The sequence below is a fragment of the Corapipo altera genome, unplaced genomic scaffold (genome assembly GCF_003945725.1).
Source record: "Corapipo altera isolate COAL_440 unplaced genomic scaffold, ASM394572v1 57, whole genome shotgun sequence".
Taxonomy (NCBI): Eukaryota; Metazoa; Chordata; class Aves; order Passeriformes; family Pipridae; genus Corapipo; species Corapipo altera.
In genome coordinates, this window is record NW_020884905.1 from 1,966,829 (window position 1) to 1,981,880 (window position 15,052).

Sequence of the window (15,052 nt, forward strand, 5' to 3'; positions counted from 1 at the left end):
CTCCATGGTTCTCCAAGCATGTCTGAATTTTTCACATTTAAGGGCAGGTTTTCCTGTGTTTCACCAGTCGTGTAAAATTTGTGCTTTATGATAGAGTAGGCACGAGCACGAGAGACCGTGAACAGGCTTCACTGCATGTGTTCCTTTCTATGGCACTGTTTTACAACATGCCAAAGTACTTCTCTCACTTGGCCAAAGAGCTGTCCCTTGAGCAAAAGTAATTTGAGAACACTGAGAAACACCAAGCACCTGTCCAAGCAACTCTAACTTGGATCAGATTTGAGGAAGAGATGACTTAGCGGGACACTGTTCCCATCCACTGCATCCCTCCTGCACCTCTACCCTGTTTCCTTTTCCCCCTATTTCTCCATTGCAGAGTCAGAGACGATCTTCTGCTGCTGAAAGAAGTTGTATCAGAATTATTTATGCAATAGTTGACTTTCATAAAATACTTATTTTCATGGTTAATGTGCATGCAAGTGCCCTCACAGAACTGTGTGTATTCAGGTACATACATGTATGTGAATATATTCACAGCACAAAACTGTAAGTAAATGTTTAATAAGAGCAAAAAGTTGCTTACAGATTCTGACAGTGACATAACACAATCAGTTCTGTTCTGGGAGCATGTTGTGGAAATGACAGGCCTTCAACAAATATATAGGTGACTTGGAAAATAAAACTTTCCTTTTTTTGATTAATTTCCTTATTGAATCGCTGTTGCAGAATCAAATTGATATATTAGTTTCTGCCTCAGACACTTTTTTACTTAGCATGACCTATGAAAGTTGTATTGTCTTGACATGTTCATTGTATGTGACATTTACAACACTTTTCCTTGCACAGTGGTCAAGAAAGGTGTAAAAAGGGCAGTATTAGAAATGATAAGGAGGAAAACCAGTTTCTTATCAATATAATTAAAGTTGATGCGACTTAAAATAAATAAAACCCTTCTGACCTGTCAAAGTTAGATGTTAAAGATGGTGTGGTCAATAACAATATGCAAACTAAAGCTGCAGTGAATCTCTTGTGCCAGTGCTTTGTTATGGAAATTACAGATTCATTAATTCGGAAACAGATTAGACTGTTTGAAGCTTAGAAGTATCTGGGGAGTGACTTTCACTTTTCTGCATATTTAGGTTTTATCTTCATTGAACCAAAGTATCTAAAATAGAGCTTCAGTGTGTTTACCTGTAACATGTTTTACAGTAGAGATTTTGAACTAGGATATGTAGATATCATTTCATTGGAGATAAATTTATATATTTTTATATCTGTACCAGTAGATATAAACTGAGATTCTATACTGGAAGAAAACACTGCAGTCTTCCCATTCTGTGGTTCTGGGAACTTGAAGATGTCATTCCTATTCTTCCCCAGGAGGAAAAAATGCCGGTTAATGAACATTAAGTCAAAAAGCAGACATGAAACCAACAGCTGATAGAATATTTGTCCATCCTGAAAGATCATAAAAAATTTATGAAGTAGAAATGGAGGCGGGTACAGTTTTAAATACCATTGCTCAAAATAGCATATGTAATGCTTTTTAAAATTATATGGGAAATCTGATTCTCTCTTATTGAATAGCTTAATGAAAGATTGCTAGGAGGTCACTTTGCTTTGCATGAAATTTTTTCTTAAATGGATGTCTTTAGTGTTACATATTCCGGTGAACAAAAGGAATGGAGCCAAAGCTCTTTAGAACTCAAGCTTAACATATGTTGAATGGTTACCTACAAGTGTGGGCAGTGTTGGCCTCAAGGTACTGCCTTCCTGGCCTGTATTTTTAGCATTGGATGAATAATGCTGTTTTGTCATTCTAACAACTAAAAAAAGTCAGCAGTCAACCTTCAGCACATTTCTATTCATGTATGTCAAAATTAAATAAGGTGTGTTATAAGTATAGAATTTTTAACAAAAAAATCCTTTCTTCCTAATAGTTAAAATTATTTCATAAATGTTTTTATTTCTTTTAGTATGTCTGAAATCCCCCAGTTCCGATTGCCGTATGATGTAGTGAATTTTGAAGCCGAGCTTATGAAGGATCTTGGAGTGAAGGTAATGAAAAATATATCCTGCCTATGTATAGCTCAAAGAAAAAAAGAACCAGAACTCCGCCAAAGATTAACAGCAAAATGTCATGCACATTAGTAAAGAACGATTAAAAGCTATGCTAGACAGAGGCAGGAAGATGCTTCCTCTTGCTCAGGGCATTTGTCTGTCTCCTGTCTGAATGCCACTAGTTTGGAAAAGGGCAATCAATAGTTCTCATCTGGCATGCCTGCATGTGATTAATTGTCTGTAAGAAACAAATTCCTAAATTGCTTTAGGGGTTCAATGTAGCTATTGGAATGATTTGATTTTTTTTAATCAAGTTTTTTTCGTGCAAGTTTGGCACTACTTAAAACTCTCATATTTGATACGTCTTTTATTCCCTTTCCCTGAGTTTTTTTTCTCAGTGGTTTATCATGCAGTCTTGCATCCAAGTTAATTTTATAATAAAATACATCAAATTAAATGAAGTATTAACATGATCATCTGTTATAAACAATAACAGTCATTCAACTTCTTGGAAAGCAATAGTTATGTATTATTCTGTTAAATAAATGTGTGTTGTTTATAGATAATGGGAACATCAGTTTACTGTTAATTTAGGGGTTGAGCTGAAGATTTAGATAGTATTTACAATTGCTGCACATTTTAATAGAAGTTACAAACTTAGAATACATCACTGGATGAACATTTTGAGTACCAGGAGGGTTACTGTATTTTTAACATGGTACTAAAGCATTCAGTGAAGCAAGAAATTCTTATTGGAATCTTTCATATTTGTTTGTATTGTAAAAGCAGTAGACTGTTGTCACAAGATCTGAGTGAGAACTTCATCCTGCTCAGGTTTTATAAAAATACTGGTAAGATGTAAGACAAGACTTTAAATGCTACAAGTCTTTTTGTACTCTTAAATTTCCTTTACAACCCTGGAAAAGACTGACAGAATGGAGGTTCAGTTAGGGATGGGACTAAAACAGAGCATGGAGACAATTTTAGATGGTTCCTGGGAATTATCTGCCAACCTCAGTTCCCCAGGGCACCCTGTTATGACAAGGTCTTCAGAATGGACTGATAGAGCCACCATGTCATCTTGATCTGCAAGTCTTGTGCAGTTTCGGAGTGCAGCAGAGAATCTCAATGTAAATTTGCTTCCAAGCTCTGCCATTGGTTTCCAATTGACCCTTTGGCAAGCTGGTTAAATAAGTACCTTAGCTTTATACCTCTATAAGCCGGAAATGTTTTCTAGTGTTTACTTGAAGCATTTCAAATCTGTGGTGGAAGGTGCTGTATTGTGTAAATGCTCAGTAGTGGTGTTTATTCAAGTAATTCTGCTGAAATTAGTAAGAATTAGTCAGCTGAATAAGGATTACAGAGCTAGGCCCTAGGAGTATTATGAATCCCCACATAAAATAATATTGCCATTTAAATTCCTTCATTATGTTTTCATGTGTACACAATAGGATGAAAAAATATAATGATGATTTATGGAATATCTCTTGTGAGTGAGGATGAAATCTATTGTTTAAAGGATTGCAAGAGTACGTGGCTTTTTGCACCTCTGATAAAATTTATACTAAATCTCCAAAGACAAAAAAGTCAGTGTCTTAAGTAATGTTAATTGTATTTTACTTCTACTTTTTTTTCCACCAATAGGAAAAGTATATTAAATGGAATATAGGCAGACTGAATAACAAACAAGATACATAGTGACAGGAAGGCTAAACTGTTAAGATCACAAAGTATAGACTTTACACAGCAGAGTGTCACATTCTGTAAAATAAAATCACAAGTGATGTAAAAAACCTGGGGGAAAACATTCAAGTTCAAGGAGCCTAAAATACGGAGATAAAAACACACATGCCCATGTCAAGGAGTACAAAATATCAGGAGAGGCATCACACACTATGTGCTCAAAGACCTTGGGGTTAGGAGCGATGAGGAAAAGGTGCGCGTATCTCCAATTGCATGACCTCTACATGGACCTGCCATAGTTGGTTGGCTGAACACACAGCAAACACTATTTTTAGTCTCACTCTTAAAACTACTGTAGTTGCTCAGCCTGTACGGAGGCTGCTCAAAGTAAAATTGCTGGTGGAACGTTGCTCTAGAAAAATTTTTTGCCTTTTGCTTCTGGAAGTAAAAAGTAATTGAACAGAAACAAGTATAGATGCTAGGTGCACTTTTGTTGCTGTGACTTATTCCTTTCAATAAATGAACATCAATCACTGCACACTGGGCATTGTTGCTTGTTTAAATTAGAATTAACAATTTCAAGTTTAAAACGAAACTTATTAATAATTTTGAAAACCTTTGTTCGTTTACCATGCAAAACGTGCTGCTTCATTATGGTTGAGTAGGGCACGCTTTAATTTGCAAAGAGCATTCTTCAGGCTTACTGTCATCTCTGGCCCTGTCAGGTTTCTGAATCCAAAAAAGCACCATTGGCTTCACTGAGGTTTTTTTGGCATAAAGGTGTTCTAGCTAGTTGTCTCAGTGCAAAATTTGGACTGTGAGCTTTGAGAGTGCAGCATAAAGCAGTACCATCCTTCCTTGGGGATTGGCATTGCATTCTACACTATTAGCGGCCTACCAAGTGCCTGATACTCTGTGGAAAAACATTGCTTGGTTTTCTCTTCAGATCCCCTGTTAATACAGAAGAGTGTCATGTCATACTTTAACTAATATCTGTGCAATAACTTAAACTGGTTGGGTTTTGGTCGGTATGCCAGTTCATCTGTTCAGTACGTATTCCCTAGAGGAGGTTTTTGCTTCCACATCATTTTTCTTAAATTCTGATTTTCAAATGGATATACAACCTTTTGTAATCAGCACTAAATACAAATATTTACTCGCAGTAGAAAACTTATGATTTTCAGCTCTACTTCTGCATTTTGTTCCATAGACAGGCTTTTTTTGTTTGTTTAGCTTGCTTTAAACCTTTTAGCTTAAAGGAGAAACCAAGCTAGCCTCTGGTGGCCCCTGTCTGAGGATGATCTGAAGGTACCTTTTACCTATATGTAGTTCAGGCCTCTTGCTTTAAATCAGAGCCAGTCTGACCTTTTAAGCCTGGCTTGAGGCGGGGGAAAATTTTAATTTGTTTTGTTTGCTCACTAGAAGATCCTGCAAGGTGTCTATATGCAGGACATAATAGAAATTATTTTCACTTTATCACATTAAAAGCAAGCAATTTTTAATTCTTTCAGATAATTTTTAATAGAGGCCTTGCAGTGAATGGAATGACACTCTCTACCTTGAAAGAAGATGGGTATGAAGCAGTCTTTATTGGAATAGGTAAGAGCTCACTGTCCCATGTTTTGTCATCTTGAAATTGAATGACTGCCTAGGAATAAACTGGGACTTGTACCTGTCTTAATAGCATGATGGGAGATAGCTTCAACTCGATGCATTTTAGAAGTATGGAATAGAACGAAAATTAAAAAAACAGGAAGCTAAAGCTAGTGACCTTAAGACAGTTATTAAGATTATCACATTTATATTATAGATTTTTAAGTAAAATGTGAATGTAGCTGAATGGGTTGATATATTGTTTGTTTAAATAGTTAAAATGGATGAACTAAAAATTTGCTTGTAATTAATTGCCATATTGGCCTAGAGCGATACACAAGTTCAGTTTTCAATTTTTGTGAACAACTTACTACACCCACATAATTACTGAGTCTATATGTAAGCCAGTGATACCATGCTTGGTTGCTTTTTTCTTTCGTCCGTATAAAACATGTAACATCCTTCTGATAGGCTGTAGTGAAATGTACTTGTGGGGTGGCTTAACAAAATAAACTGACTTTGACTTATACTAAAATTGGCATCATAGGTCTATCTTCCCTCATGTGCTAGAGAAGTCCTGGACCTGCCTGCTATTTGAATCATTGCTCCTTTTTAATGTTAGATTAGAATTGTTATCCATTTACAAGTATTTTGAAGTACAGCTGGACCCATTGCTGCCATATGATAGGCATGTTGAGCAGGTATTGTCTGCAGTTGGTATGAGGCTTAATGCTCTTTATTGATCTAGACGTTGCCTAAGTGAACATAATAGGAAACAAGTTGTCCAACTGTTCCTCCTTCCTATTATTGATTACAGAGATGTAATTCTTAGTACAACGACAACTGTTGTTTACCATCTGGTTATGCAGTATAATAAGCTTTGCAGGTCTATTCTGTCGTGTAATGATAGTACAGAGTGCTGTGATTTATATAATCCTAAATCCCTACATTGTGAGAGAACTTCCATGTATAGGAATTCTGATGTGTCATATTTTGATGTAATTGTATACAAGGCCAAATTTATATTCTTTATTGTTTTCATCTATGTCTTTCAAACTGCATTGTGAAATCTCACCAATGAGGAATTAATTCATAACCATTTGTCTTCTGAGAGTCTAGCATTTAGGAAAAAATCAGTCATATTTTGAACATCAACATCATTCCTCTGCATTTCTCAGTCAGAAGCTTAAATACCAGTTCAGACATTAGCAGAAATGACCACTGAGCACTACACATAGGATTGGAATGTTTGGTTTATGTATGTGGGTTTATTTTCTGACCGTAATAAAGTTATCCTAATATAAAATATTTTTGGCTAGAAGTATAAATATAAATAGACAACATTGTGCCATGCAGATGCTAGGGAAAGGGACACAGCCAGAAATTTAATAAACAAGAGAAGGTATCTGAAGCATAATTCTCCTGTAAATCATGTGTTCATTGATTATACTAGGAAACAGAGGGTATAAATGCTAATGAAGGATTATGTGTACCTACAAAGTTTTGTTATTGGAAGCTACCTTGCATTTATGATGAAGTCAGTCCTTCTCTGTACCCCCATGTCTGCCTGTCATCTCACTTTTACAGTACTGTGTAAGACACTGGACAGTAACATGGCCTTGTATACTGGTAGTGAGAGGTTCAGGATGTGCCAAGGGGTTGCATATTTGTAGAGTTAACTATATTAATGCAATAAGCTCTCAGCAACAGCCGTTTTTCCATAATGAGTCTGTACTGCATTTCTTTTTGTGTTCTTTGCCTACTGAACAAACATATTCAATGAAATGTCACATTTGAACATTACCCTGAATCATAGGGGTAAAATAATTAGAGAGCTACTTATATAAAATATATTTTTTTATTGTAATTTGCTTCTGAATGGCTTTTTACCTTGATGGAAAATAAATATGGTAGTTTTCAATTCTCCCTGTTAGTGGAAAAAAGGAAAAGTGAATGAGTGTGTAAAAGAATATGAAGTCCGTGATGGGACAAGAGAGTACAGTGTGAGAGGATTTTTTCACAGCAGTGTGATTTTTGAAGAGCACACCTTTGGTCTTGCAAATGAGATTAAACTCAAGATTTTGTTGGTTGGGATTGTACAGGAGTTCGTGTGTGATTCATGAAACAGAAGAGCACTTGTAAGTAGCCAGCTGCATGAGAGCAAGTAGAGTTGCAAAGAGAACTTTGAAAACTATTTTCCACACAGTTATGCACCAGGAAAAGTCTGTTGCCTGTGGGAATATTGTGTGCAGTAAGGAAAGTGCTGTCTGCTACTGGGTCTGTGGAAGGTAAAGCATAGGTAACTGAGGTTTGATCACTTCTAGCAAGTGACCATATTGAAGAGAAATGAAGAGCAGAGGCTTTTTGTGAGAGCTGTTTGGAAAGGTTATTAAAAGTGTGCTCTAATCAGTGTATTTGCTCTAAGACTTGAGTGGTAAAATATTCCCAAGAAGTTCCCTAAGGGATACAGGTTAACAGCCTTACTCTGAAATGGTAATAATAAAAGAGGATGCTTAGCTTCAAGTCTTTGCTTACTGAGGCATTGAGGCTATGATCGTTTATCTTAAAGTGAAGGATGCTCTCCAACCAGTAAGTCTGGTGCATTTAAGTCACTGGTTAAAAGCTCAGAAAACCACCTTGTACTAGACCTGAAAACAAACGGGTGGCCAATATGTGTCACCAACCTTTTGCAACCTCTGGAGTCTCAATTTGAGTCACATCTTACCTCCATCTTATCTTTCCTAATTAGGCTGTAAAGACTGATGTGGAATTTGGGTGTACAAAGACATGCTGAACTACAAAAGACTAAATCCTAGGAAAAGCTTTCATAGTTACCTGGATAAGCAGTGATCAAACTGGACAATGGCATAATGGAAACCAGCACTGCCCTCTGATAGCAGAACCTCAGAACAAATTGTACGTGAATCTTAGTCACGGGCCTATTACCTTTTTTACTTTTGGTAGCTCTTTCCTTCAATCTCCAGATTTTTGTCTTATCTGAGCTGTGTTTTATCCAACTAGTTCTTAATGCTGTACCTCTGTTTATTTGTAGAGGACTATTATGTGAATTTTCCCTCTCCATCATTTACTCTCACATCCCTTCAGTTTTCTCTCCACAAAGATGTATATTTTGCAACATCTGTCAGTAGACATATCTGGTGTTTTGCATACAGTGACCCAAGAGATACACCATTCTTCTGGTTTTCTCCAGCAGTCTCAATTTCAGATGCAGCTAAAAGTATTAAAGGGTTGTCCATGAATCTCAGTTTCTTACATCAAAAGTAATGATAGACAATAGCATGCATGAGAATTTTTTCACAGGACTAAAGAGCAACAGCTAAACAATGGAAGAACAATATTCTGGGAGTCTCTACTATATTTTTTTAGTTCTTTTTTTCATTGTCATTTAGATAGGTGCAATTTCTAAATTTATTCAGTCTTATTTCAATGGCCAGTTAATAATACTAATTAAAAATTAGAGAAGAATTAGAGTCCTTAAAATTTTCATCTCTAAATTCCAGCTATCTTCAATTTACAAATATTTTGGCTTTATTTTATAACAAACATTAATTAATAGGAATTAAATCTCCCAATTGAACATTCAAAGCTTTAAAACTAACCTCTACAACTAAGCATAGAAAAAACCCCATCCTATCTTGATTTGATAGATTATTCAACATACTTTACCTAGAATCTGCTCTTTGATAAGAAGTGTTTGTGAAGAATTTGTGACTGAGCTGACAAATCAGGTTGAAAATTTTGCTATTAAAAAAAAAGTCTCGCATCAGTTGCTGCCTTCTGTAAACACCACAGAGACTCAGGGCAACAGAGAAAAAGCATGCTGAGAGCAAAAGGGAGAAATCAATGAAGGGTTGAGGGGCTACAGGAGAGAGCACATGGTCCTCAGAGACAGCAAAGTAAGGCAACGAAGGGCATCTTATGGAGAACAGAGTAGTCTGAACACTTTGTGTTGAATGCTTTGTGTTACTGTGTCTCTTGGTGGACTTCCAGAGTGCAATACAATTTTTACCAAAAAACAAAGGCTATGTGTATGTCTCTCTCGACTATCAGAGCAAATGCAGAAATACCAAACCTTTATTACTCATCCTTCTAGAAGTTCCACTACATTCTTTGGGAAAACAGAATTCTGTGATTCTGTCTTTTGAGACTCCACAAAGCATCGTATATTCTTTTTGAAAGAGAAAATACAGAACAATTTCTTTATACAACTACTTAACTGAATGAAAATGAATGAACTAAATATTTATAGTATTTAAGGACATTTTTCATGTGACATTCAAATGAGTACACAGAAATGCTATCACTATAAACATTTTCTCCAGACTTTTGCACAAACCCTTATCCTTATTCTATAGCATTTTATCATAACGTAGGTGTTTTATGCAACATTAACATTCTCTTTAGATGAATATCAGATAAAAATATATCCTCAAAGATTTTTTTATTTGGTAAAATATTTTAAAAAATCTTAAGCCCCCATTCCCAGAAATTGCTTAAACACTTCAGTGTTTTAAATTTTAAACTTGCAGCACTAACTTCCTAGTTAACTTCTCATTATAGGACAAATGCTGCTTGTAATGAAGCTTACTTGTTTCTTTTGATGTTGAATTACTATAAAGTTAGTTTTATTGTATAAGAATATTGAGAGGTTCTATTAAATACTGTGAAATGGTGGGTTAGATGAGCATTCGAAGTAAATCTAAGCAGATTGTTGCTTGGATGTATCCTGAATAGCATATCCTGCTTGCAGGGGTTAAAACCATACCTTAAAAAAAATTTAAAATTAAATCCCTTGTGGAAAGAACCTTTGTCATAATTGCAGTCATTTATAGTTAATTAACATAACACTCAAACAATGATATAATCAGATCATACCATTGATTAGAATGAAATCACACAGCAGAAAAAAGAAATTAAAAGTCCAAGCATTAATGTACCTTGTTTTAAAAAACCTCTGTGAGATTGATTTACTCTCCCTTCCCCAAAAAGTAAGTAATCTCCTCATGCCTGTTATTATCTTCTGATTAACTATGCAGTGCCACCTGGTGTGCAGATGGGAGGAATATTACACATCAAGAGCTCTGTTCACACCCACCCACACAGATATAAACCTACGTGGCAAAAAGTGAACAGATGTTCATTTTGCTTGTGCTATAGGAAAAAATTGTGCATCGTACTCCTGATTCATAAACTAAATTTGGAGGACATGAAATCTGCATATGGGGCCCGTAGGCCCATGGCCAGCACAGACGTTTATGAAGGAAATATGTCATGTTCAAAATAGTTCTCATTTCAGGTTGTGAACAGACTTTTATTTGTTTGCTTCTCTGGTTTTGGTTTACCTGGTATTTCTTTTTCTCTTCACTTGCTATTTCACTTATCTTGTCCAAATGAGTTTAAAGGCAGAGTCATTCGAAAACATATCCAGGATTTATCTTTAGTTGGTTGCTTTCTGGAGTTGATTTCTGTTTCATTGCTTTATGATGTTCCCAAAAATTATGCTGTTAGGCCTCTTTGCAAAGACTTGTTTGCCTCAGTGGTAATGTAGCAAGTCATGTAAATTACAGCGTATCTTGGTTAAGGATAGATCTTGAGTACGGGCATTGTGCAGCCTTAGGCTCTGAAGATTGCCAGTTCTATATTTGAAGGTTTTTCAGTGTTGTTTTCTATTATTTTATAATTTAATAAATATTTTGACAGTTTGTAGGTTATACAGCTTTTACTGCAAGGAAACTAAAGCCTAAAGATAGAGAGATTAAATACAACAAGTAGGGAAGAAAAATAATATGTTGGAAGGTAGCACAGGAAAGAATGATGTTGGAAACATGATCAGCTAGATATTTGAAATAAATGTGTCCCTAGCTTAGTTCCTGGATTTGTTTCATTGCTGCTTGTAAACAAGGGTGGTCACTGCTTCAGAATCTTGTGAAGACAGTGCTTTTCACCACGGATTTTAAATGGTGACAGCAGCGGCTTTTTGAGTACTGGTGTCCTTATACAATAAAAGATATTAAAGACTGCAGAGCCAGGGAAAACACTTGAAATTATATCTTATTGTGACAAAGCAACATATTCAAATCCATTTAGCTGCAAAAAGCTTTGAGACTCTGGTATTAGAAATAATAAGAATGAAGTAATCAAGATGAGTCATGAAACTAGACAGAGTGCTTCGAACCTGAAGAGAAACAGTGCTGAAGAACAGTGGCGGGATCTGGACAAACCAATTCAAAATATTTCACAGTTGCCTTACAGGATCCTGAATAGTTTTAAAATTAAATTAAGAAAAATAGGTTTTTAAATAAAGATCCCATGAGAAGGCCAGTGATAGACGTGTTTGCATTTAGTATGCAACAGGATCAAAACTACACATTGAACTGCAGCTGTATGAAATGAAGTCCCATGGAAGAAAATCTATACAAGTCTCTGCAGTCAAGTGTAGGACTTCTTTATAGTCTATCTCCTGGAGAGCCTTAGCTCATGGCTCATAGCTTGGAGAATGAATGCATCCTGTAACGCCACATTTCTTGTTTCATGGCTCATGTGAATGATATTATGAACAAATTACACAATAATTTATTCTAATGCAAAACTTGTAATTCCTCATTTTATTCTTATCTTTTGCTGCTCTTTAATCTAAAAAGCCTTGTTATTTATAACCAAAAAGAATATAGTTATATTAGAAAAGGAACTCTGTGAAAGAACCTGTTCTTACATGTTATAGCAGATGTCTGAACTCGCTTTTATTCCCAGTGCAGCATCTTTCCTGGAGACCAACTATGTACATAAATCCAAGAATTTTTATGCTTGAGGCATCTTTTTCTACTATTGGCATTTGTAGTAAGCTGTTCTTTCAGTTCTTTAGACCTCACTAGTGCTCTGGATATTGGTGGAACATTCCTAATACACATCGGAAGCACTAGGCAGTTGAAAGCTTTGAGGGCTCAGATGCACAAAAAAGCTTATTAATTATTAATAGTCTTAGGACACTTTAAAAAATACTAATAATCTGCCCTTGGGCATCCTTAAGATATTCACTTGTAAATTACACAGATTTTTCTGTTCTTACTTACTTATCTCTGCTACCAAAAAAATACTTAGCATAACAATCTCTCCTGCATATGTTTTACAAAAGATTCTCCTGTCTCTTTCCAAGATGCTGGACAGTCTGCCTGAAGAAATGCTCATCTAAATATAATGATAAAATAATTCGATTCGTATTGTTTTAAGAGTAGTTTATTTTTTTTAATATCTGAGTGGGTTGTTTAGTCTGACATTATTTAGCACTTTGCTTGGAGATTATTCAAGCATATATTTTTAAGAATTTTTATGTTTGGAAGTGTATAAGAAAAGAAAACTTTGAACAAAATGGTGATGTTACATATTACATTTTGTATTCTGATGTTACACACTTGAGTGCTTTACACCTAAAGAAAAAAGGTCTGGTTGCTTGTATGCTGTCTCCGCAAGTTCACTCCGTGAGTCAGGTACTTTTATCTTCTAGATGTACAAATATTGATTATGCTGCCATCTTTTTACTTCCACATTAATATTCAGACACAGAATGAACAACCATCTGAAGTGCAGTTTGTAATTTGGTGCATATAATTTACTCTAGTTGAGCTCTCTTTTCTTGTAAGGAAAGTGTATGTCGTCCAATATGTATTTAACACAATCAGGCACTTTTTGAAACGTTGTTCTACCTAATACTAGAGGAGGACCGACATAATACAAAATCTAAACAATAGATTTAGAAATTCCTTTCCTTCACCTTGTTTGCAAAGTATAAAATACTGATTAAAAACTTAGGCTTGTTGCATTTATTTTTTTTTTTTTAAAAGATTGTACATAAGTAGAAAGTGTTTCAAAATCTCACTTGTTTAGTGCCAATTATTAGTGAGAAGATGGCAAGCAATTTTTTTGTTTTAGTTTTAGTTTTAAGCAGTCTTTGTGTCACATTTATGTCTCATAAATATAATGTTTCTGAATTCATATTTCTTTTACTGCTGACTCAACAAGGGGTGTATCTACTTTTTGAACTGAACTGACAAGACAAAACTGGGTTTATGTGGTGAACTTGTAGTGCATATTGATGGACTTTTTGAAGTTGCCTAAGGAGACCTTCTTACTCTGCCATTTCTCTGCTTTGTGAGAGTGGTCCCTAGGAAGCCACTGCTGGGCATGGGCAGGGCTCATCTGACCCAGTGGTTGTCTTGTGCTTCTCAGTCATGTGCTTTACTTTTCGTCATTGCTCAGTAGTCAGGCCTTTGTTGGTCTAGGAGCAGTTTGATATAACAAAGGGCAGTTACTTCATTTCAGGGGAAAATCCTGGGTGTGCTTGAGGCCAGTTTTGGTCTTTCATTTAACTTGGAGTGCACTCTTTAGTGATTGATTCTGTTTCGGGTGGGATTCGTGGTCTGAGGGCTTTTTGAGTCCTGAACAGCCTGCAGTGTGTGCCCGAGGGAATCACTCATTCTATCCTTCAAGATCAACACATTAATTGAAAAACTCTGCTCTTCCAGAAGCATTTGTAAGTTTATTATTTAATAGAATAGCATCTACCATCATGGGAAGGCACATCCACTGCCCTTCTTTAGTTTTAATGAGACAGAAGTTTTTAGTGACAACAAATATCTGAGAAGAAAATTTTACATGTTCACTATTGTAAGTAATCTTTAACTAAGCTATGTAAATGTTTGTGCTGCTGTGTCTCAGATTTTTAATAGATAGAGATTATCCAGGCTTTTAAACCACTTGTCATGGTCATGTTACTTGAAAATTTTTTTTTACTGTTCTCATCTATGCTTCTCAGAGATGCCACTCATATGGTTGCTTTACTATGAAATGAAAAGTAACTGTGAAAATATGTATATTAATGATTACTAAATGATTGCTAAGACTGTGTATGTAATTAGGATAGAGCATATAAATATTATAGTATGTATCATATGGCAAGTCTTTTAAAAGAATGACTAACAGGTATGAAAATATTTCTCTGGGTTTGTGTAGCATATTGGCATGTTCTACAGACTTGAGATAAAGTTTGACACTCCTTGTGCATAAAGTCACATAGATAGTCTTCTGTGTGCACTTTATAGTATCAAACCATAATCAAAATTTGACGGCTTCTTGGTCTTGTCACAAGGTGTGGGGGTATATATAGTAATTAACATTCACTGTTTGTACTGTTACTACTTTCTGTGTATTAATGCAAAATTTACTGTAAATTGTCTTTATAAAACAATGTTTACAAAACTGAAACACAGAAATAAGAGTACTAAGTACTCATAGTGTTTGGATAATGCTAATACAAATTACATGTTTATCTAACAGAGGAAAATATTTTCCAAACATTGTCCTTGACAATGTTTTCTTTCACAGGAAATCCTTTGGCTATTGTTCATTCATTTGTGCTAAAAATGGAGTAAGCTGAACATGAACCATTAGAGAAAGTGAAAATGCATTCAGCAGCTCGTCTGATGACTCAATATTCCCTCAAATGATCTTTGTTGATTAGCTTCATAGGAAGAAAAAGAAAGAATAATGAGAATTTAAATATCAACAGGTTTCAGCCAATTAATCTTTAATGATAATAATGCCATTGGATTGGAATTACTAGTCACTTACCAAGTAGAAACTTATGGTGTATTACTACATTTTTAAGAGTTGTAAGGTTTTATTTTTATTGTTCCATTGA

At 35.3% G+C, this 15,052-nt stretch overlaps 1 protein-coding gene across 7 annotated transcripts in view; it reads left to right on the top strand.

Annotated features, from left to right (window-relative positions):
• DPYD (dihydropyrimidine dehydrogenase) overlaps positions 1-15,052 on the top strand; it is a 336,400-nt gene that overhangs the window by 109,977 nt on the left and 211,371 nt on the right. For all 7 annotated transcript variants that reach the window (XR_003528954.1, XR_003528955.1, XR_003528956.1 and 4 more), the window contains exons 7-8: positions 1,977-2,058; positions 5,256-5,343. Coding sequence is in view for 4 of the 7 variants with exons in the window: in XM_027651422.1 (XP_027507223.1) it covers positions 1,977-2,058; positions 5,256-5,343 (170 nt within the window). In the remaining 3 variants the exon portion in view is untranslated. The remainder of the gene's footprint in view (positions 1-1,976; positions 2,059-5,255; positions 5,344-15,052) is intronic.